General features: G+C 44.8%; 10 protein-coding genes across 10 annotated transcripts; 7 read left to right on the plus strand and 3 right to left on the minus strand.

Annotated features, from left to right (window-relative positions):
- Positions 1-587: 587 nt before the first annotated feature.
- On the plus strand, positions 588-971 carry DFL_004298 (uncharacterized protein; the record flags this gene model as incomplete). The annotated part of the gene is made up of 1 exon (XM_067633369.1): positions 588-971. The coding sequence occupies one exon, from the start codon at positions 588-590 to the stop codon at positions 969-971; it is 384 nt and encodes a 127-aa protein (XP_067491546.1).
- Positions 972-1,118: 147 nt separating this feature from the next.
- DFL_004299 (uncharacterized protein) lies at positions 1,119-1,462 on the plus strand (the record flags this gene model as incomplete). Its single annotated transcript, XM_067633370.1, has 2 exons — positions 1,119-1,151; positions 1,229-1,462. 2 exons carry the CDS (start codon positions 1,119-1,121, stop codon positions 1,460-1,462), a joined length of 267 nt encoding a protein of 88 aa, XP_067491547.1.
- Positions 1,463-1,607: 145 nt separating this feature from the next.
- Positions 1,608-2,166, plus strand: DFL_004300 (uncharacterized protein; the record flags this gene model as incomplete). Its single annotated transcript, XM_067633373.1, has 2 exons — positions 1,608-1,788; positions 1,922-2,166. 2 exons carry the CDS (start codon positions 1,608-1,610, stop codon positions 2,164-2,166), a joined length of 426 nt encoding a protein of 141 aa, XP_067491548.1.
- A 650-nt stretch (positions 2,167-2,816) lies between these two features.
- DFL_004301 (uncharacterized protein) lies at positions 2,817-3,512 on the plus strand (the record flags this gene model as incomplete). Its single annotated transcript, XM_067633374.1, has 2 exons — positions 2,817-3,129; positions 3,244-3,512. The coding sequence occupies 2 exons, from the start codon at positions 2,817-2,819 to the stop codon at positions 3,510-3,512; spliced, it is 582 nt and encodes a 193-aa protein (XP_067491549.1).
- A 781-nt stretch (positions 3,513-4,293) lies between these two features.
- DFL_004302 (uncharacterized protein) lies at positions 4,294-5,822 on the minus strand (the record flags this gene model as incomplete). The annotated part of the gene is made up of 2 exons (XM_067633375.1): positions 4,294-5,713; positions 5,797-5,822. The coding sequence occupies 2 exons, from the start codon at positions 5,820-5,822 to the stop codon at positions 4,294-4,296; spliced, it is 1,446 nt and encodes a 481-aa protein (XP_067491550.1).
- Positions 5,823-7,618: 1,796 nt separating this feature from the next.
- DFL_004303 (uncharacterized protein) lies at positions 7,619-8,541 on the plus strand (the record flags this gene model as incomplete). Its single annotated transcript, XM_067633376.1, has 4 exons — positions 7,619-7,743; positions 7,813-8,187; positions 8,248-8,380; positions 8,455-8,541. The coding sequence occupies 4 exons, from the start codon at positions 7,619-7,621 to the stop codon at positions 8,539-8,541; spliced, it is 720 nt and encodes a 239-aa protein (XP_067491551.1).
- Positions 8,542-11,151: 2,610 nt separating this feature from the next.
- Positions 11,152-12,270, plus strand: DFL_004304 (uncharacterized protein; the record flags this gene model as incomplete). The annotated part of the gene is made up of 1 exon (XM_067633377.1): positions 11,152-12,270. One exon carries the CDS (start codon positions 11,152-11,154, stop codon positions 12,268-12,270), a length of 1,119 nt encoding a protein of 372 aa, XP_067491552.1.
- A 2,213-nt stretch (positions 12,271-14,483) lies between these two features.
- DFL_004305 (uncharacterized protein) lies at positions 14,484-14,836 on the plus strand (the record flags this gene model as incomplete). Its single annotated transcript, XM_067633378.1, has 2 exons — positions 14,484-14,616; positions 14,697-14,836. The coding sequence occupies 2 exons, from the start codon at positions 14,484-14,486 to the stop codon at positions 14,834-14,836; spliced, it is 273 nt and encodes a 90-aa protein (XP_067491553.1).
- Positions 14,837-16,118: 1,282 nt separating this feature from the next.
- DFL_004306 (uncharacterized protein) lies at positions 16,119-16,742 on the minus strand (the record flags this gene model as incomplete). Its single annotated transcript, XM_067633379.1, has 1 exon — positions 16,119-16,742. The coding sequence occupies one exon, from the start codon at positions 16,740-16,742 to the stop codon at positions 16,119-16,121; it is 624 nt and encodes a 207-aa protein (XP_067491554.1).
- Positions 16,743-17,254: 512 nt separating this feature from the next.
- Positions 17,255-21,009, minus strand: DFL_004307 (uncharacterized protein; the record flags this gene model as incomplete). The annotated part of the gene is made up of 3 exons (XM_067633380.1): positions 17,255-19,446; positions 19,515-19,887; positions 20,062-21,009. The coding sequence occupies 3 exons, from the start codon at positions 21,007-21,009 to the stop codon at positions 17,255-17,257; spliced, it is 3,513 nt and encodes a 1,170-aa protein (XP_067491555.1).
- Positions 21,010-21,659: the final 650 nt, after the last annotated feature.

Consider the following 21,659-nt stretch of genomic DNA (forward strand, 5'->3'; position numbering starts at 1 on the left):
CTTCTCGGAGTATTACTCTGATTAATCGCAGTTCAGAATCATATACGAAGGGTACCATATTGACGTCACTAGTGGCGTTTGGTAGCTAGACAGCGCTTCTCTACCACGAGGCTCTAGATTTCAACTTGCCGTTTATCCTTTCAACTTTGTCGGAACGGCCCGCACAATAAACTTTTGGTGGTTGAGTTACATGTCGAGTAAGGCACACTGAATAAGCTCTTGACGTCACGTTAAGATAGACTCTTAGTCGCCACACACTGAGCCTCACGCTTTGCAATTTTCCCATCACTTCATAACAGCATGTGGCTTCCGAATAGCTGCGACAGGGTGCCTTGGGAAGCCATTGAGCGGGATCTCACGACCAGGGACGTTCTGGAAATACAATCTCATTCAACGTCCTCTTTTTCTAAGATCGGTAACTTTCTCTCAAGGTTCCTGAGCTCCAATACCCATATGAAGAATAACTCTAAAAGAACCCTTAGGAAGCGAGCCAATCATTCAACGTAAAATCTGCCAAATTACACTAATTTTCACTGGATTCCAATGATGCGACAACGCCAATCGCAAATGTGAAGTTAAACTTCACTATGGATGCCGTAAACCTTGAGTCGCCACATATCGAATCCGTGGCTTGTTCACCAAGCCCTTCGGGCTCTGAAATGACCATGAAGATAATTTTCAATGACAAGGAGGCCTATCATGTAGCAATGACTACTTGGCCTAAGAATGAAGACTTTCTTTTGATAGGATATTCCCTAGGATGTGGAGCCTACTCCGAAGGTCAACGATCTTTTAGCAAAGTTCACCGGGCCGTATCGAATGGAGTTCTGACAATCACGGCTACCGTTGAAGATTATCCTATCACCGACGCTATAACTGAAGGTGAAGTTTCAACTCTAGCATCGTCTCTCAGAGAGAAACAAATACCACAGTCCCATACTACGGCGTTGGAGTTCCCGAAGAGTGCTTAGGAGACAAGGTCAACGACTTCGATATTGAATTGGACAATAAGCTTGGTGTTACTAAAGACCTTCCATCTTTTATTTCAAGGTTTAATGCCAAGAGGGCCATGCGAAGGCGTCGTGAGGCCGCTAGGTTTTCTCGAGCCAGGTCAGATGATGTTCCGAGCTACATTGAGAGATGGAGTATCGGTGGGTTCTTTAAGGACATTGGAAAGATGTGTTTTGAACTCTGGTTCTCTCTTGAATAATACTAATGTCAAATATAGACTATTGTTGATGTCGCCGAAAAAGTTATGGATACCGTAAAGGATATCGTCGAGACAGCTTGGGATGGAATCAACAGTGCTATGCAGACAATTGGAAAGGAAACCATAGACGCTGGCAAAACTATCATTGGAACCGTAGCCGATTTCGACTATATTAATACGACAGCTTCCTGGGATACTTTCCTCTCGAAAAAGACAAAGTTTCGCAATTTTGAAAAGATCGGTTCCAAGTAGAACACCCCATGGGGTTTGCCAGGATACCTACTCGGCGCAGATACCGCAACCGACTCCAGAATCTTCTGTGTCAATTGTGGTGCCAAAGAAGATATTAAACTCAACGGCCACCTTACCTTATGGATTGAAGGCAGCAACCTTCACCATGAACGGAACGATGAGTAGTAATCTTCAGTTTGGATTCTGGGCGCAGGTAAAATTGGAAGTTAGCACTTCAACCGAACTCTTCGACATCCCCCTTGGACCAGTTACCGTACCCGGCCTATTTGATATTGGCCCATGCATTGTCGTTATGGCCGAGGCAAGTGCTAGCATTGCCACTGCCGGTATGATGACCGCTGGTTTTTCAGTGAACTGGAATCGATCTCTACATGAAGATTGATATGATTGACTGGACTACCGAAACTAAGGGATGGCAACCTACCCTTCACCCCATGATTCAGTTAGACGGCGAAATAGTCGCCACTGTTGGCATCAAGATGCCGATTATGCTTGGGTTTGCTGTAAATCTTTTGAAAGGCTGGGTCTTGGAGCAGGACGTAGTCTCAGAAACACCTAGTGTTAGTCTGTCCGCAAGATACGCCGGTCAAGTTCGGGTTAATGATAAGGAGAAGTGGGCTGGAGTCGATGGAACTTTGGATACGGACAAGGGCTTTACTTGTCCAAACAAGATCGTATTGTTCGGACTTCACCAACTCGATTGATTTCCAAGTGACCGACGCCATTAAAAAGAACATGGGTAAGGCTACGGTGCGTCTTTACAGACAGTGTCTTGGAGGCAATCCAAGTTCAAGCTCGGCCTCTACTGCGACAACAAAGTCGACGACTTCGACATTAACAAACACCTTAACCTCGACGGCATCGATCCACACAGGATTTTAATACGAGTATTCTAAGTCTTAACCCTTATCCTATAACCCCAATCGTACAGAAACGCCAGGAGCAAACCTTCACAACTTTAACTACTACGACGACGTTTACGACTACTCAAAAAGATTATAGTGGAATTACAACCTGTGTAACCAGCTCAGTCGTTACTTCTGTCATTCCAGTAGTTACTGCCTCAAGCTCAACTTCCAATCAAGTTGACAGCGCCAGCGGTCATCTACCAAAACGATGAGCTCGCCAACGGGTCAAGATATTACTTCGATCATTTCTACTAGCACTAGTAGTTCCGAGGTCCCTGTTTTCACAAGTTATTTCAATACAACGACTAAGAGCGAGGAGACCTCCCCTATTAGTAGTTACGACAACTAACTTGGAGAACTCCAATACATCTACGACAAGTTCTGAGGCCGGCGCTGCTACAACGACTATTCCGGAGACTTCTACTCATGTCACCTCTTCAAGTATCATGCCAACCTCTACTGTTTCTACCAGTCATTTATTCACTAACGGGACGACGACTTCTGCCGCCGTTGAAGGTACCACTGCATCCCCTGTTATCTCAACGGCAACTTTCACTAGTATTACTCGATTCCAGAACACAACTTCAGCATATTCGAGGAACAGCACTGCTACTACATTTTCTTCTGCTACCTCAACCTTGGCTTCTGCTTCGATGGCACCGACATCGACCCTGAACTTCCCCAAGGTGATTATCAAAGATGCTGCTGATAGTCTTTTCCTTAATACCAACGCGGATGGTACAATCTTCCTCTGCAATGGTCAGTGCGGTTCCCCCGCAGAATTATACACACGATCATCTGTCGTTGTAGGAGATACTCACAACCGTGTGATTCACATTTATCACAAGAATTAGAAACCTATGGTGTGAGCAGACTTCGTTTACACAATCCCGACAAGCTACCGAATACCTCTGTCATTGTTGCTTTATGAGTTCCAGCTGAAGGTTGTGGTTGTCTCTTCCGCAAACCCTGGTGTTTTCCTTTCGCCTGTGGCATGTAGGATTGAAGGACAACCTACTAAGATGTTTGTGGTGAAGGAGTTGGAGAGTGGTATTGAGACTTTGAAGATACTAGGTTCTTGTATTGCCGGTGGTAAGGTTCTTGAGTGTTCGGTCAAGAACTTCGATCTTTTAACGGCTTGAAGACTTGAAACCGATCTTCGTCCCTTCTTTTTGACATTTTCTGTTTCAGTTCTTTGTTTTGTGTCTCACAAAATCTCTCGCATATGATTGCTATTGTTTGTTCTCACTTCATTTCAACATTCTTAAAACGTTTTTGACATGGAGCGAGCATTTTCAACGCTCATGGTCACTTTATTCTATAAATATATCTTTTAACCGTAACGAATATCATATCAATTCAAACATACGGTTAAGTTAAGCTGCTTGGCAGTATGTAGCAATCCAATGGAATCCCAAATTTCCACCCTTTCTATATATCTGCTCAAATTCCGCAGCCATGGGCACCTGCTCAGCCTGTTTTTTCTCATGCCATGAGCATGTGTCTACAACGATCTTTCTGATTTCTAATTCGGAAGCTTAAATATAGAAGAAACGAACATGAACCCAGAGCCGACGGAGTTCGATCCTGATAGTCTCAACCAGGATCCAGAAATCCGGACTTAGAAAATACAATAGACTTGTCTCGTACTTAGACTCTACGAAGAACACTTAGATCTCTCTTGTCAATCACTTATTACTAATACAGTCGCCCGGAAGTTGGAAATTTTTCTTGGCCGCAATTTGCAGCACGTATAATTGGCAATGTATATGTCAACAAAGACCTTGGATTTTTCGACTGTAATTTGAAACCTAGTTGTAACTAATTCATCGCTAGAGAAAGGAAGCTAAGTATACTGCTTCAGTATTTATAATCACCAATGAAATCGAAAGGCTTTCGTATATACCTACGCCGGGATTGAATTTATTCTTCTGCCTCATCTTCATCCTGGAAATGAGCGAACAGATCGTCCGTAAACCTTCTTGCTTCAGCAGCAGACACCCTGTTTTCATTTGAGCAGCATAGTTGAACAACCTTTCTCGCTGTCTCTGGCAATAGACCTAGCTCGCTTTCGGTAGGGTCCCCAATGCCTGGCATTTTCCTAGTCCAAATTTCTAATATAGTCTTCCCCATTGCGTAAACCATACTGATACCCAGCTCTGGGTGTTGATCTACGGATTCCCTTCTTTTGTTCGGATCATGATTCCCTGTATACGCGTGCCCTTGCCCTGCCATCGATTGAGGTCTAAATGCCGCCGAACTCTTCGAATTCTCGAGATCAATAATCTTAAGTTTTCCGGGGTTTATTAATGACGGTTTGGTGGTCGTGCTACTCCTTCTTTCTGCCCGATTTCTTTCGATTGTTACCCTCGCGGTCGAAATATCGTCAGAGACCAACATATGGTTAGTATATTGTTCCTCTGGTAGGCCATCAGCTGTATCTAGGACTATATTTTCGCATTTGAGATCCCAGTGTTCGAAACCTGCGGATTCTAGTGCGGCTATTGCGTGAACGATCTGGCGGAACCAACAAATCTTGATCTCCTCCGGGATAACAGTTGTATAGCAGTGAGTCGTAAGATCTCTTTGGGGGTGATACGTGAACAAAGCCCCAATGAATTGGGTATTGACCTCTTCCAGCTCATCCTCTACCGCAGTGTCGCTAGTAGAGAGCTTCAATTTGTCCACTGTTTCTTCATCTTCGATGTCATAAATGTAAACCAGCCCGACTATCTTCACAAGCCATTTTTCTAATTCAGGTCCCTTTGCTACCAATCTTTTATAGTTTGTGACTTCAAAGCTCAGGCTAGATGCCTCCCTTGCGAAATCTACGGCTTTATAAATGCATTTTGTTTGCAGTACTTCCGATCCCGATGTAGCCGGTGATTTTGAAATCCGGATGTTTGGGCGGATTTCCCTCGCCTCTAGAAACTTTAGAGAAGAGTAGTGAATTTTGGGGACTTGAGGGTCGGATATAATAGCAGTATGAGATATTGATGGGGGCGGAAGGGGGTCCGAGAGGGTGTCACCGATAAGGGAAAACCCGAAACGATGGTGAAATGGCAGATTTGAAGTCGAATCTTGCTTGAACAGGTTCACCAGATGGTCTGATAGTAAACTCGTAATCCTTTTCACACAGTCATGTTCAGAAGACAAAAAATTGTCTAGCACGAAGTTGGAATGCGAAGTTGCATCCGAATGGTCATCACGGTGGAGGTCGAGATAGATGTGTTGAGGTGTTGCAGACGCTGAATTGGAGAACCAGACTTCTAGCCGAGTTAAGACCGTCGATGCCGTGGGTTCATCAGGCGTGGTATGGGATTTCTCATAGAGTAGGTTTGGTCTTGGGGGTTACGAGTCATTTGTCGTGTATCAGCAACATAATTACTCTTTTATCGTAGGATGAGACCGCGCTGAAGGACTTACTCGTAAGAGTCTACGGAGGAGGTCATTATGGCGATTCTGACATTTACTGACGCGGTATACCCGGAGGATATGTGTACGTAATGGGTCCGGAAAAGAAAGATGCGGATGGCTTCATGACGCTGGTTCCTGTCAAGCTAGCATGACCTAAGGTGCGGGAGCTTTCCATAGACGGTTAATTGTCGTAGACATTGCTTGTCCTAACCGGGAATTCCAACACCAACACGAGAGCACGAGGTAATTACGTGACGAGCGGCGAAAGCAGCCGCATACGTTTATAATTAGCAGTCGAGAATAATAGTGCTCGCGCGGTGGTTTTAACGATGTTACCATCTGGACTGCAATAATGTGCTTGCATCGACATGCTGTGACTAAGAATAGCTCAGAGATTGTCTCTTTGATCGATCCGCCTTTGTGACATCCCGTTGCGACGTCACTAACTTTAGATGTAGCATCTTGAATGTAACGACTCTTTCAATGTGAGAGAAAAAACCACCCTCACAAGTACTTCGGCCTATCTAAGTACAATCCATGAATTCATCAAAAACGGTCGATGTTGGACCATCTGCCCTGGGATGGCAATAACCCAAGGTACATGCCACTAACCGTTAGCAGCAACTTTTACCCTCAACTGCAAACCTATGGGGTAAACGCATGGCCAGAAAACAAGCAGCTCAGCAGTACAGCTAAATCAGCAAATTTTTTTGGTTGGCGTATGCCCCGGATAACTATCATTGGTGGGTTCTTCGGCAGATGAATGAATATTCGAATGAAGCGGGTAGAGCCATTGTACGCTCACTGGATCCTCGCTAACCAAAGTATTAGTTTCATGCCGTATGATAGTCGGGATCCGTCTCCATATCCCGGGGGAGGATTATCAGTCAAGGCCGGTAGTGCTACGGGAACAGAAGCTTTCGAGTTTGCATTCCCCAACAATACTGCTGCGATAGCTGGGGACAGAACGGTTAAAAGTATCTATGCATTTACCTGGGCGGGGAATGTAAATACCTCGTGGGATCCGAGCGTGAAAAAGGTTGTTTTCTGGCGTTCTAGTGAATTCAGTGGTCCAGATGCACCCCCGAACGGTAGTTGCCAAGAGGTAGCGGTCCCGGGGGACAACGAACAAGCCATTTTCAAAATTAAGTATGTTTCTAGAACGTGGAGAGATAGAGAACTTGTAAGAGGGCGATTAAATGATAGAAACTAAATGAGGGTTGTTATCTTCAGTTCTCTTAGAATACTAATATAATTCCGTTTACATCAATTACAAAGCTGATTACTGTATCTTCTGGTTGAATATAGTCATTATAAGCATGATACAGAATATATCGCAGTGTCGAGACTGACTGAATATATCGAATATTAATCGGCTTCAGAATTTTGCAACACTTAAAGGGTCTTGAGGAATTAGAGGTTGTAAATGTAGCAGGGATATGAGCTATGATCTAACAAGTTCCGGATTTTCAGTAAGTGTATAAGTAAGTATATCGGTATATAGGCGAATATGGACGTAGACTGCGGAGCTATCCAAGATTATATTACCTGTTTTGGTATTTTCTAGGTATTACCGAAAGAGGAAAATTTGAGAAATAGCTGAATATCCCCTTTGGGCTTTGGCTGGGCGGCTTCCAACCAACACGTGCGGCTTCCAAGCCCACGCACCACCCTCAATACATCACCAATCTCTTAATCTTAACAGCGGCCCTTCATCGTCTCAAACGGTGCCTCTTCCCGGTACCCTGCTCGCCGACCCATCCATCACCGTACATATCTCCTCTTTGGCACTGGTATCCCTACCCTTCTACACTCCCTATACCATCCCACGATGGACGGACGACGAGGCTCGACAGGTCCTGCCAATGCTTCCTCCCGAGGCTCTAATTCCGGATACCAATCTCAAGCTTCGGGTCCAGGGCCTCTAGCGAGCATTGACTGGGTCATTGGTACTCGGTATGTTGCTTCTTAAGCTACTTCTACCCGGACATGGCTCCAACTGACACAATCGGACCTTCATTACAGCGTCAAAATCACCACTATACTCGACGACACCATCGAAGGCAACATCTTTTCCTACGATACGGTAGCCAACTGTGTCACTCTTATCACCGGTCCTAATACCTCTACACTCTCCAAGAACACCCCTGTCAACATTCGCATCCTCAAGATTCCATTCCTCAAAGATGTCGCCGTCCTCGCACCGTCGAAACCACCCCAAAACACTTCAACATCGAAAGGTCCGTTCAGTGCTGCCGAGCCACAAATACGGGTTTTGAGTTTGCGAGCGATCAGGGACAGGGAACTAGGGGCTCTTAGAGCCGAGTCTGAGAAGCTACAAGGACATGGGGTCGGAGTTACAGTAGAGGGACAGGATATATTCAATGCTCTGAGCAAGACGTATGTCAAATTGCTATTCGCTGGTCGTGGAACAAACCATCTAACCGCCTGGGAATATAGAATGCCATGCCGATGGCAAGGAAAGGACATTGTCGTGCTCGACACCATCATCATTCAAGAACCATACACACCCGAGAAATGCAGCTCTCCCAACCCTAGCGGACAAAATGCACTCACTAGAGTAAAGAAAGTGGTATGTTGAATGATACATCACATCTCTAATCTCAAAATTCCCCCCGGGAGCTAACTCAAGTCTGCAAATTCTAGTTGGAAGGGGAGCGGAAACGATTAGATACGGTACGACGAAGCAACGCTAGCACACCGAATCCGCCGGGAGACCGGAAAGGAGGATAGGTCCCTTCGCCTGACCGTGCGAATCGTCGAATGGCGAGCGGAGGCTCCTAGGGATCTACATCGAAAAGGGGACTAGATAGGTTAAGAGGACGGTAACCCTAGCTATTGCCGCCCTAATTTCTTCCCATGGAAATCTGCCCCTCATGACGGCAATGGCTATTTTACAACTCTGTGTTTTTGTTTCTTCTCCTTTTTTTGTGGGCTCTGGAAGGCTGCACACGGGATGCATGAGATGGCCGAGCGATGGAATACTTTTAATCGGATGGTGATAAAAACAATGGAAAACTTTTGATACCCCACAGGCCATTGGACATCAAAAATTTAGTCTCGAGACTATATGGAAGCGCAGGTATTCAGAGATAGGTACTCCGTGACCACGATCGAGACTGTCCGTATCCGAAGGTCTAAACTCCCAACGCAAAAAATGCCACAAAAATCAACTGTTCAAGTCGACTGAAGGTCAGTAGCTGACAAAAGTTATGGATAATTCTTTGAACATTGCACGTTATGTTTTTACTTGTATACATAAGTACTTATCTATCTACAACAACTATAAATGTTTAGGAGGTATATGTCGAGCTGTGAGAATATCTAAATACTGACCTACCTAAGTAGTTAGGCAGCTATCCGGTAGGTATACCCTCTCTGCAGCAGAAACATCGTCCTGAAGACTTACTTTTGATCCTTGCACTCTCGCCACCAAGTATACTCACCATTGTTAAGGATTGTCAGAGAATGTTTAGATGGCTAGACTGGATTATTTACAAAATATTTTCATAAATAAATAAACAAGTATATAAGCATGGGTACCTTCCTTCCGGATCTACCGAGATAAATTCCGATCAAATTTCCATCATCCTTCTCCGCCCAACTTGCAACTTCCCACCTGCAACTCAACCAGTATATCATATCGCGTCTGGGAGAATCCGTAGAACATTCAGAAGTCAGAATGCCACGAGGCCGGGATGGAGAAGTAGTGAGAGAGCCTTGGAAGCCGCTCATGCGATGGCAGATACCGCCACTGCAGTCACCAACGGTCAAGAGATATGTCGGACTCCCCTAAATTAGGAAAGAGTCGAATAAAAGTTCCATGGAAGGCGATTTTCAGCATTGCTTAATACCGTCTAGATGGCCATCCGCCCCCGATATGTCCACTGTATGTCGCTACAACGAAGCAGTAACACACTCTGTCTCTAAAATGTCCGGCATGGGAAGACACCGTATCTCTTTAGTTCAATTCTATTTCTATTTCATAAGCGGTGTTGAGAAACTAATACATCCGCGTTAACTTGGACCTCAATCCAGGAGGCGGGCTGTCAACCCTACGATCGAAGAGACACAAAATTTTCTATTCTTGACCACTCGCAGCCGCATTCAAAGTTACTAGGCATCAGAGAATGCAAGAATAGCAGCTGTGGCAACGATTAAGGGTTTGCCAAGGAGTTCCCTTGGAAAATCAAGCTGGGCTACATAATTGCGACGAGGCGATCGAAATATGCGCCATCAACAGGTCGTAGGGTGGGCCTTCTAGCTCTAGCACTGCTGGACCTGGGCCGCCTAGGGATCCGAACCTCCTTCCGGGTGGCACTCCTATTCCGGTGCTGGCGCTGGTGTTGGTACTACCTTTGCAATTAATATTACCTTTATCGAGGATGTAATCGGCGATATGGGACATTGTTCGTTACCTCCCCATCAATGACTTTGGGGGTTGAATGAAGAAACTTCCGTCCGGGAGTGCGAGACAGTATGCGGCTAGCGAAATAGTGGAAGAGAGTGTCCCGAATATATATTGGCAACGATATTAAAATTGAATTTGATGGTATCTTCTGCATAACATACCTAACTTACCGGCACACCTACAAATACAAATCATTTAACCAATTCCCCGATTTATTCTAGCCAAGAATTTTTCATAGGGCGACTGAAGGGACATCTACGCCTGATATATTGTTCAAAATTCAGTTGAGTTACAACAATGTGAATGTATTAGTATAGACTAGCCTCGAGGCCGACAGATGTTAAGGATTTCTAACCACAGAACCTTCTCTCAGTGGCACCCTTTGATCTGCTACTCTTTTTATTTTATTTTATTTTACTTTATGAATTTTATGGATTTTTCGTATATGGGACTTAACTAATCTATCGCAAGCAAACCACTGTTTGCCGCAAAACGAGATTGCGTTGTTTTGCAGATGTAAATTAGGCCTCAAGGCGGATCAGCCACCTTCCTAGAAATCCTACGAATATTACAACCACCACGTTCCTGCTATTATTTAATCGTTGCTAGCCACATCACCACCTTACTAGTGTGTGCTATTATAGCTATCTCTAGCTTAGCTTGTAGCTAAGCTACAGAACATGCATGCAGAGCGTGAAGCTGGTCAGCCTCGTCTATTGTCGCCTTGATTGTTAGGCTGCACGACTATGCACACAATCCTTCACCGAATCGAATGAATCACGGAGCTGACTTACAACGTTATCGCCGCTTTAAGATCTCCGGATTGCAACTGTATCTCATCGTTAGGTCATTCAATTCAGGTTCCTATCCGAAAAGCGTCTTAAACTATCTCGGTAGGGTTCCTTCTAGAAAGGTCACGGCGGTTATACATAATGCACATTCTTCAGCTTCCTGTAGAACTCCAGCAGGAGATTCTCTTCAACCTCGCATGGCACGAACATTTTATCGCATCCCAAGTCTGTCAAACATGGGCATCAATCTTCACAAGTGAGAAGTTTCGACGAAAGCGCTATGTTTACGACAAAATTAACCCCAATGTACCTCTTCCGGGGTCTCCGACCAACTGGGGCTTTCAGAGATACCTTCCCCAGGATGAAGGTCCACCATGGCGGTCACGGACAGGTGGAGAATTGAGTTTACACGGACTTTTGTGGTCAGAGGTGTTGATTATGGTGTTGAGAAGAGAGAAAGGGGAGGTTAAAGTCAGATTGTTGGTCACGGCTGACGCGATTGGATATCTGACTGAGCCGAAGGGGTTGGGGCTGTTGAAGCAATTTCATGAGAAAAGATACGGACGACGGAGTTTTTATGATATCACGGATTCTCCGCTGTTGGATTATGATAAACTATACTTCTGGGGGAAACGAGCGGCGAAGATTCCGAGTTCTACGAATACCGAAAGTACTAAGAAGGGATCTCTTGTTAAACGAGTTGGTTTTCTTAACTCTATTACGAATGCTCTTCATAGTTCCGACAAAAAGGAAGATAAAGAATTCTCTGAGAAAGAGTCGGACGGGATCACACCTGTTATTTCAGAAAAGCTTCCAACAGACCCGCCAGTCGTTCTCTTCAGAGGCCCCGCGCGTATCCACCGACTCAAAAAAGAAAAACACGCGCGGTATATCCGGGACTTTAAGAGCTTACCGTCATCCGAACATGGGTACTGGACGACCAACGATTTCGAAGAAGACTATGGCATCGGGGCGGAGCCACTTCACTATTCTGGTTCCAATGGTGACAACATCCGAGAGTTCCTCGATACGATAAAAAAGCATCTTACAAAACACCTCTTTGAATGTGAAAGTTCAAATCTAGCTTGTTGGTGTATTTTTGACGCTGAGCATAAGTATCTCTACACCTATGATCAGCAGCTGGGTAACAGTCTTTCGCATCGGGATCCAAGAAGGAATATATGGGTTCGTACGGCTATTTTGAGGAATGGTGAGAAGCAGTATAAACTAGATTCTCTAACGAGAACACGAGTGGGATAGAACGCGAGGCTGTCGAAATTAATGCCCATCGACCTGGGTTATCGAATGATTCAATATTATATTGTGGTGGATAGTTTGCACTATCTTCGTACCCTGGGTGCGCACTCTGCTCAAATGTGTACATACCTGCTTACTTATATAATCTGCATGATTCGAGCCTGTTCTAGAATCTACTCATCCTTCTATAGAAATGGAGTATACTGTGTATCATAGAAAACATTGACTTTTGATGAAATCACTTTCCCTTTCGCAAGCGACCTTGGAAATCGAAACATGAAACCAACGCAAAACTTCCTGAATCCCACGATTCTATCATAGCACAGCTGTCGATGTAGTCTCGAATCAACTTTTAATTTTGGTCATAGTGCTACCCATCACCCCAATAAGCTAACAGTGATCTCCTCTACGCTTTCCAACTCTCCGCCCCCCCGACTTTCATACGGTTCGTACGATGGATCCTCCGATTGGCCTTGCCTCGACGACCGAGAAGCTGTCCTTTCATTAAACCTCAAAGACGATTACCTACTCCCAGATTCACTTTACGATAGCGATGATGAAAGGAATCAAAAGCTTGTTGACGATGCGAGTGATGTTGGGGAAAATAAAGAGCAAAGAATAAATGGGGCTATTGGATATTATAACGAGAAGTATAAGACGAAATATCGATCCAGGTATAAGTGGAAGTATAGGAAAGTGCCTAAACACATGGAAGCGAAGGGGGAGATGGCTACCAGAGTCAAGGATACGAATTCGGATAGTACTAGGGTCTGGAGTGAAGGGGAGGGGGGTGGGGTATATCAACTAGGTCAATATAAAGGTACTGACTCTCTTCCACACTTGATTTGCAGATTATGAGTCAAGGTTTCTAGTACAGGCTAATAATATTTCTCACAATTAAGGAAACTACAAGTTATCAAATCTTATATTTGGGTTTTCATTTGGACCACGGCAATGGTCGTGGCACTTCTATTCTACTCTGGCAGATCTGTATGAGCTTGGGTAACTATAAGATCTACGATAAAACAGAAGCTAAATACCATTCTAAGATCGGGGCCTTAATATGTGTTTAATATAGCTTATTTGCCGAATAAAGTCGCTGTGACGTCTTTCTTATTGGAGCGGCTCTTATGGCTGTACAGTGCATACGTATAATTGTATGATATCTGATCCCAGGCGCCTGGAAAAGTTTGTATTTTAATTTAGCCAGATGAAACTTGAGTATACTGCAAGATAACAAACTTAGAACAACAAATAGGAGCTCTTTTTTATGTTGATCATTAATCTTGGTTGTATCGTCTAGATGTGAGTCTATTCACCTTACAATACTAGTTCGTACGAAATGCTGCCCTGTTTGATTCCCAGGTTTTATGAATTAAGCCTCTTCAGGATTCTTTAAGCGATAAGATGGCTTGAACAGTTAACACTTCATCCTTGCGTAGAAATAGCTTAATGCAGCTACTTCCTCGGCCTAAACTAAAAACCGACGTGCGAGATCTGTATCGCTCCACAACGAACGAGGTTGTCGGATCACAAAGGCCGTTCGCCTAACCATGTCAATGATTCGGCTTTAGCCGTATCTATTTACCGGGGTCAGCGAACTAGCGATGGACTCAGCGAACCAGGGACGCTAAACAAGAAAAGAATGCAACAGCTTGCAGCAAAAATCCTCAAGCATCCGTATGCAAGGGAACTAGCTTACGAAATGGAAAGAGAAAGGAGAGAAAAAAACTTGGGGTTAAAACATGGAAACATGGAAATTTTGACTAGGGAACTTTTTGACAACCTGTGTCGCCGATTTAATTTTGCTTTTAACCAGTTCTTGACGTTCGGTTCGGTAAGTATCAATATTATATATTACGGTATTAATGAATTTAATGCATATGATTTGCATAGGCTGGATCCGAAGTTGCAGTTGCGGATGTTACAGTCGTGGAGACTGTAGACGGTTACACGGTCCGAAGGGGCGATTCTGGATTTGACTTCGGAGGATTTCACGATAATGCGGGGCAGTGTAACTTCAGTTAATCGAGTACTGGTCTATCAGTGTGCGGTTTGGAAATTTATATAAAGGGCTAGTGTATACACTGTATATTGTTCTTCGTATCAACATCAATATCTTCCGTATCAAATACCAGCCTTTTTGATAACAATTATCTACAAAATATCTCCGAATTTGTTTCTAAAATCTCCAAATACCCCAAATCCTCTTCAAAATGCAGCTCACAAGTATCTTCGCCGTTGTTTCCGTCGCTCTAACCCCTCTCGTCAGCGCTGCTGTCTACAAGTGTCCAACTACCCAATATACTGAGTATTACTGCTGCGCAAACTCTGGTCCTCTTAGCAACTGTAAGTTTTTGAAACCTTCACCTAAAGTGTCCTCATTTCTGTATATGAGAAGAAGAAGGGGAATCTAATCGATTCAATAGGCGTTGGTGGATCCAGCCAAGTTGCTTGTCAAGGCTCCTATCCATACCCAGCCTGCTGCGCCGGCCCCGGATACAACTGCATTTTCGCATCCAGCGCCAATACCTGCGCTTGCCCACCGGTTTATACTTGCGCTTGCTAATTTTGAAGTTCTATGGCCGGGTTTTGGGAATGACTCCTAGAGATAGAAAGAAAACTTTGATAGTTATGTGGATATTGTAAAGCTTTGAATGCTTGAGGGGGTATCATGTATAGTTAGTACTAGTATCGATATATCTCGATGCGAGTGATTCTTAGACTTATAGTCCATGAATATATAAACTTAATGAATTGAGGTTATGACAATATTAACAAGCCTGCCAAAATGTAAATATATTTAGAAAATGTTGTTCATTAATTTCGATTTCTATGTGACATTCTTCGATTCCTTGACAAATATCCAACCACTGGTTACCGTTTCACATAGAGTATATGCATGCTAATTATTTGCTGCATAAAACCTGTCGATCCACATGTATGTACATGTACAGCTGTATATGCAGCTGCAGCGCCCCTTAATTCGATCTGTCAAGTAATTCAGCCTCATCGATGATCAAGTCGGTCGGTTAAACCAGGGTCTTCTGAACATGGTCTCCCCGGGTTATAATAGAGCCGCAACAGGAAGGAAGAAGTTGAAAGAATAACGTTGGAAGATACTCTTTTTAGTCATGCGTTACACGATTCTTCGCTAATTAGTCAGTCGAGTGTAGCCGTCAGCTGAATACTTTAAATAGACATTCCGTGGCTCTATATGATTTCAAAATTATCATGGTGGCTTAACTCGAAGTATTAGTTTTGCTGTAAGGAGCATCTAAATGCGCACATCATTACAGCCCCGCCCGAGCTTCGACACATCTCTAGAAAATGCTGAGTTTCCAACACCTCGTTCATATCGTATAACTGCGACGATTTTCTACGTTCGAGTTGGTAGAAGTTAGCTGTAGCCTTAAAAAAAAAAAGAGGATGATATTGTGTCGAGAAAGATTTATTGAAACTTGCGGACTGCATGCATACCCTTAAACGCATGATTTCCCGATCTTTTTCATCAGATGTCATTTTTTGGACATCTTCATCGATACGGATCAGAGGTCCAAGTTGTCCAATTGCGCCCATTTCCAAATTCGATCTGCGCTTATCCTCTTTGTGGAGTTCCGCTCGACTTGATATGTAATTCGCAATATTCGATACCATGGGACCACTGGGGCCGGTAAGAGGCTCTTTCAAAGGTAGAGCGTTAGCACTAGGTTGTGGTATGCCTTGAGGTACTGCTTCTTTAATTTCTATGCGTAGTACAATTAACTTTTGTCCCTTTTGAAGCACAGTATAACATTCGACTTGGGGAGCTAGCGCAAGAAAGACGCACTGATTAAATGGTATAAAACTAACTACTTCTTATCAAAGTTCAACCTACCTTGGAAGCTCATTTTAAAGATAAACTGGGCTAGTGGTTTATTTATACCGTCAACCTCCCAAGCAAATCTTTCGATACCCTTCCAGCGATCCTTCTCACGACCATCACGAAACATATTTATGATCACCGTAACCTTGCCCCCAGGATTATTATGTTTCGACGGCAGAAAATTATCAGTTGGAGCATTGAATCTCGCCTGAATGTGCCAAGGTGCATCCAAATCCACGGCATGCGTTGCCTTTGTGATACTTTTCCACGCAAACCATTGACAGATGGACCCGATTCTCTTGAAGTCGTGATTATGACCTTCGACATATCCGACATCGATACGGTAGCCATCGACTTCCCAGCGCTCGTGATTGATCTCGAGATCGAATTCCATTGGCGGTGAATTTGAAATTTCACTTTCGTAGGGTTCGTTCTCTCTCGAGGTCTGCCGCTGATAGCGACCCAGCTGCCAGGTACATTCGTAGAACTGGCATCGGGAGTCCTGGTCTATGGGTTCGAGGCGCTTTCCAAGCCATATCAAACCGAGTTGAATACCCCTGTCATTCCCCTTCTGGGGTGGTGTTTTTCGAAGTTTTAAACGACTGGCCATTGCTGGGGCTGAACCGGTCCAAGTACTTACATACTTTGAACAATATTGCATTTAATCGGTGGGTTGTCATGATTGAATATCAATGTTAGCAACTTACAACCAGCCGCAAGACAGGGCTACGCCAAGTTCTGAACATGTAGCGCCTACGTCCATGATATATTCATCCAGCGGCTAGCGTGAAAAATCTATTCAATTAGAATCTGTGCAAATATGCTAGCGTTCCTCATCTATCAGTTATGGGCATAATTGTAGAATCCAAAAGGTCAGCCGGGTGGTAGTATTCTTGAAATTCTTGGTAAAGGTCCAATCACTTTGTCATATGAACCACATCTAGCTACAAGCGTATCCAAAGCCAGAGAAAAAAAAAAAAAAAGAAAAGAAAGAAAGAAAGAAAGAAAGAAAAGAAAAGAAAAGCAAAAGAAAGGAACAGAAACGACGAAAACCCGTGTCATTTTTAAAAAAACTCCAAATGCAATGAATGGAAAACAAAAAGTGAATCAACTGAGAAAGCCCTATCTTCTCCTCTTCATTCCATCTTCCACTTTTCTCAACCATCCCTTCAATCCTACGCCTCTCTCACTATTCGCCACAATCCACTCTTCCATCTTTCGTCTCACAGCCCTTACTCCCTTTGTAACCGGCATAACCCCTCCCTCTTCCCCTTCAACAAACATCCCTGGATTCAACAACAAATCAAACATCTCGCTCCAAATCTCCCCTTGCCAGTACCTCTTCATCCCACTCACAATCTTATACCTCTTCGGCCTCCCGGGGGCATTATCCCCGCTCACTGTAGTTGTCTCAATATACTTCCCAAAAAGCATACTATGAACCACCGCAGCGACGCCATAGTAATCGATCTGATAGGTCCAAGGTCGCATCTCTCTCATCTCCGGACAATCTTGCTTGTCGGTCTTCCAATCCGCGAGGAATCCGACATCTTTTCTAAAGTTATGCATATCAACTCCTCTGCCGAAATCGATGAGGACAATTCCTTTCTTATCCCATCCGTTTCCTCCTTCTGGGTCATATGCTGAGCCCCACTCTGAGTCCTTTTCATTAGGGCTATTGCCATTGGCACCAACAGGCTGTAATCTTAGCAGACAATTATCTGCTTTCAAATCCCCATGGAGAAGACCGCATGAGTGTAGTGCCTCGACGGTCCTGAGTAGCTCGACAGCGAAGAACATGACTACTATTTCCTCCAGAACACCGCTTTGCGTATGGAGCGGATTGTTTGGGGAAGCTGTGACATTGACGAGGTCTAATAACGTTCCTTGGGCGAAATAATCTATCACTAGGAAAGCCTCATCTTTGAATAAATGAAACTCATGCGCATTGACGAGGGACTGTGTAGCCCTATGATTCCCTAGACGTTGATGAGCCAGCCGTGTAATATAAAATTCCCAAGTTGAGATTGGAGTTTCCATCTTGATCGCTTCAAGTTCACATCGTTTGCTGATTCCAATCGTTGCCGTTTCGCCTGCAGTTTCTTCCTCCTCGTTTTCATCGTCGTACATTCCTGCCATATTATTCTCGGCGAGGTAGACAGGTGCGAATGCTCCCTTCCCAATCTCCTTCCGAATGGTATACGAAATTTCACCATTTTCGAGGCCAATAACGGGCTGAGAGGGGATGACTTTTGGTGCATCCTTTCCTGTCGCAGTTATAGCTCTGATATACTTCCTGATTCCATCGGAGCGCTTGCTTGGTTGGCTAGAGTTGTCATAGAATCCCTTGAATGAAGTAAGAGGCTCCGACAACTTCGAAAGGATGATATCTCGAACCGCTGGATCCATGGGGTTGCATTGAGCATCATCAATTGTAGCTCCAGAGCTACTCTTAGCTGGGGGACTTGGGACAGCTTGCTTTCTAAGCTGTAGAGCATTAGATGTGGCTGGCTTTTTAACCTCCTTCGCCTTTTCTCTTGGCTCCAGGTCTTCGAAGGAAATCAATGATGTTTCCGTAGGCTTAGAACGTTGATGTTTCTCAGAAGGAATCTCTGGTATATTCTCCTTGTCCGGTAAAACGGCTATTTTTCCATTATTTCCTGAAAGAGCTTTGTCATTCTCATCTTGAAAGGGGCTTGAGAGATCAATGAGGGCGTCGTCCCTTCCCATTGGTCCTGGCTTACAGGGCGTGGTAGTAGACTTCCTCCTTCCTCGGGCTCCTCGGATTGTAGATGGTGGCAGGGACTCGGTTTGTTCAACGATCGGAGTCATGAACGGTAACTGGCGCGATCCTCGGTGATTGTAGATTGTATGCGGCTCTTCGTTCATCAACTCTTCCGGTACGACATCCTGGTTCTCCAAATGCATCTGCTCCAACTCTTCGATCGGAACACCTTCCTCTTGGGCCCTCTGGCGTAACGTGTCGACATCGATCGCTGTGAAGCCCGTGTCTTCGTCCTCCCCAAAAGCCCCTCTAAGCATGTCTGTACGCTCGTCGTTAGCGGCCCCACCTTGGCTGTACATAGTATCAGTCCGTTCGCCATCTTCTTCTTCATCCTCCTCATCAGAAGACTCTTGTTTCTTCCCCTGCGATGCGAAATCGTCTTGTGCAACGAACGGCTGATTGAATATGCTATAAATCTCATCATTTGCAGCTCTTGTGTGCATAGTCATAGTCGGTTCCGTAGATAACTGCATGGCCATAGATCGCCTCTTCTTCTTCGGCTTGGCTTTCGGCGAAGACGACAATGCGACTTTTCAACGGCCCAGCGTTAGCGACATCTACATCCTTCAAAGACCTCGGATTGGATTCTATACATACGAGTAACAGTAGTACTCTTGGTGACAAACTTCGCGTTTTCATCATGCGCCTCTTCCGGTTCCTTCTCCACGACTGCATGTCGACTGCCTAGCATATTCATCATCATATCATCTTCTTGCTGTGCTTTCGCCCGATCACGGTCGAGCTGTTTCTGGCGTTGCCTTCTTCTCTCATCCTCTTTGCGCATCTCACCCCAATCTATATCAAGCAAACCACGGGACCGTGCACGCAGTTCGTCAAAATCACACTCATCGCGTCCTTCGCCGTGCATATAAACAAGTTCGAGCGCTGCAAACACTGCTTCCCGGCGTCTCGGCTTGCCGGATTGTGATAGGGATGGCTCTTGGGAATGCGACTGTGACTGGAAAGCTGCCTAGAAAATTTCGCAGGAAGAATAGATATTTAGAAATGAATTTCTTCTAAGTACATAATCGTAATCTCGTTATAGTCACGAGGTCCCCTTGGAGGCATGTCGGCGCAGAACGAAATGCAGCCGCTAAAAGGAAAATAATATAATAACGCAAAGAAATAATAGCATTCAACTCACTGGATCACGGAAAATTTGGAGCTTCCCTTTCTTAGGTGCTGGAGCCCCCTCCTGCTTCAAGATCTCACCTGCCCATGGTCTTGGGGCATCCACGTTTTCTTTCCTTCTTTCTGCGAGCGTAGCAATGCTGTCCCACCCACCGTCTCTTTCTGACTGCTCCGGAAGTGCTGGTGCAGCAGCACCTGGGGCATCCGAGAAGATCATCATTTTGTTCTTCTTCTTCTGCGGGGCTTGCCCTTCGACTCCGAATCCTTGGACTGGAGCTTGAGGGTCTCTAGTTTCCGATGTCTCGCTTCTTCTTTCACCAAGAGCAGCGCGAACAATCGGGACGGCTGGCGAGCTTGGTTCGTTGGCGTCTGGCGGGTTGGCGGCTAGTCTAGCTACAAACTCGTCGTATTTCCTTCGTAGCCTTTCAACAGGTCGTGCATTCCTCTGAATTCCCATCTCGTAGATCTCCTCTGCTTGTGCCCTACGATTCTGCGACTCTAGGAAAGCCGCAAACTCCTCGTAGTACAATGCCAATCCAGCACCGATTCCCTTTCTGGACAAAAAGGCAAATGATTCCCTCGGCGCATCCGAAAACTGCTGGATCCATGTCATCCAAAGCCTCAGGTATCTAGCATCATTCTTGAGTTCCGCCGAGTCCTCGAATTTATGTGTAGCACGATAAAGAGTCTTTTCGAGAAGCCTTCCACCGCCAGCAGTGTAGGTTTCTTGGATCCATTTTACGTATCGTAAGAAAGGATCGAGAGGGTCGTCGAGTTCGTCTGCTGTTTTCAGCTCATTTTCGAAAGCTTCACGTGCAGCTGCATGTTCGAGGTTCTGAGTCTCTGTATCTTCGGCAGCAAGAATGGACTGGGCGAGAGCGCGTGCTGAACGGCCACCGGGGAGAGCGATGATATTTTCCTTTTGAGCCTCGATCACGGAGAGCTGGACAGGGTCCGCCATAGTGAAGGTGGGGTTGGCGGGGTCGAGAATACGGTCTTGATAAGATCTGATTGATGATAGATACCGCCTTGAGGGAATTTGAACATATATTTGTATGTGTCTAGCGAAAAGAGTCTGCTGATAGGAGGTAACTAGATCGAGGACGTCGCGATGGGTTTTCCTTTGAAGGTGAGAAAGCAAAGCCGTCGAGGTAGCTTAGCTTCAATCGATCAAAGCCTTAGCCCGCTGTTTGTCAACAAACTAACCGTTTCAGGGGCAACAGGGGTATGTCGACAACACAAAAAGTCCAACAGTTTGTGCGACCAGAAACAACACAACAATCCCAAACTGCCTCATTCCAGTCCGATGTCAACACTCAGTCTTAGCTTAATCTTGGGGAGTTTCAAAAGCGTTCAGGTTTCACAAGAGAAATCACAAAATAAAAAATTAAAATAGAATAAAATAAAAATAAAAATTATAAAAATAAAAATAAAAATAAAAATTCGTGCGGTAGAAGGGAGTCGAATCCGGGTCCCAGCTCTGAGAGTGTAATTACCCCCGCTCGAACTCAGAAACAATAATTTTTTATGGTGAGGAGGCTACGATGCTTAACATGAACATATATATACCCCTCCCCAAATTCTGGGTGCTGGTCCTGTCGACAGTGATAT

The sequence above is a fragment of the Arthrobotrys flagrans genome (genome assembly GCF_004000055.1).
Source record: "Arthrobotrys flagrans strain CBS H-5679 chromosome Unknown unitig_0, whole genome shotgun sequence".
NCBI classification, from domain to species: Eukaryota; Fungi; Ascomycota; class Orbiliomycetes; order Orbiliales; family Orbiliaceae; genus Arthrobotrys; species Arthrobotrys flagrans.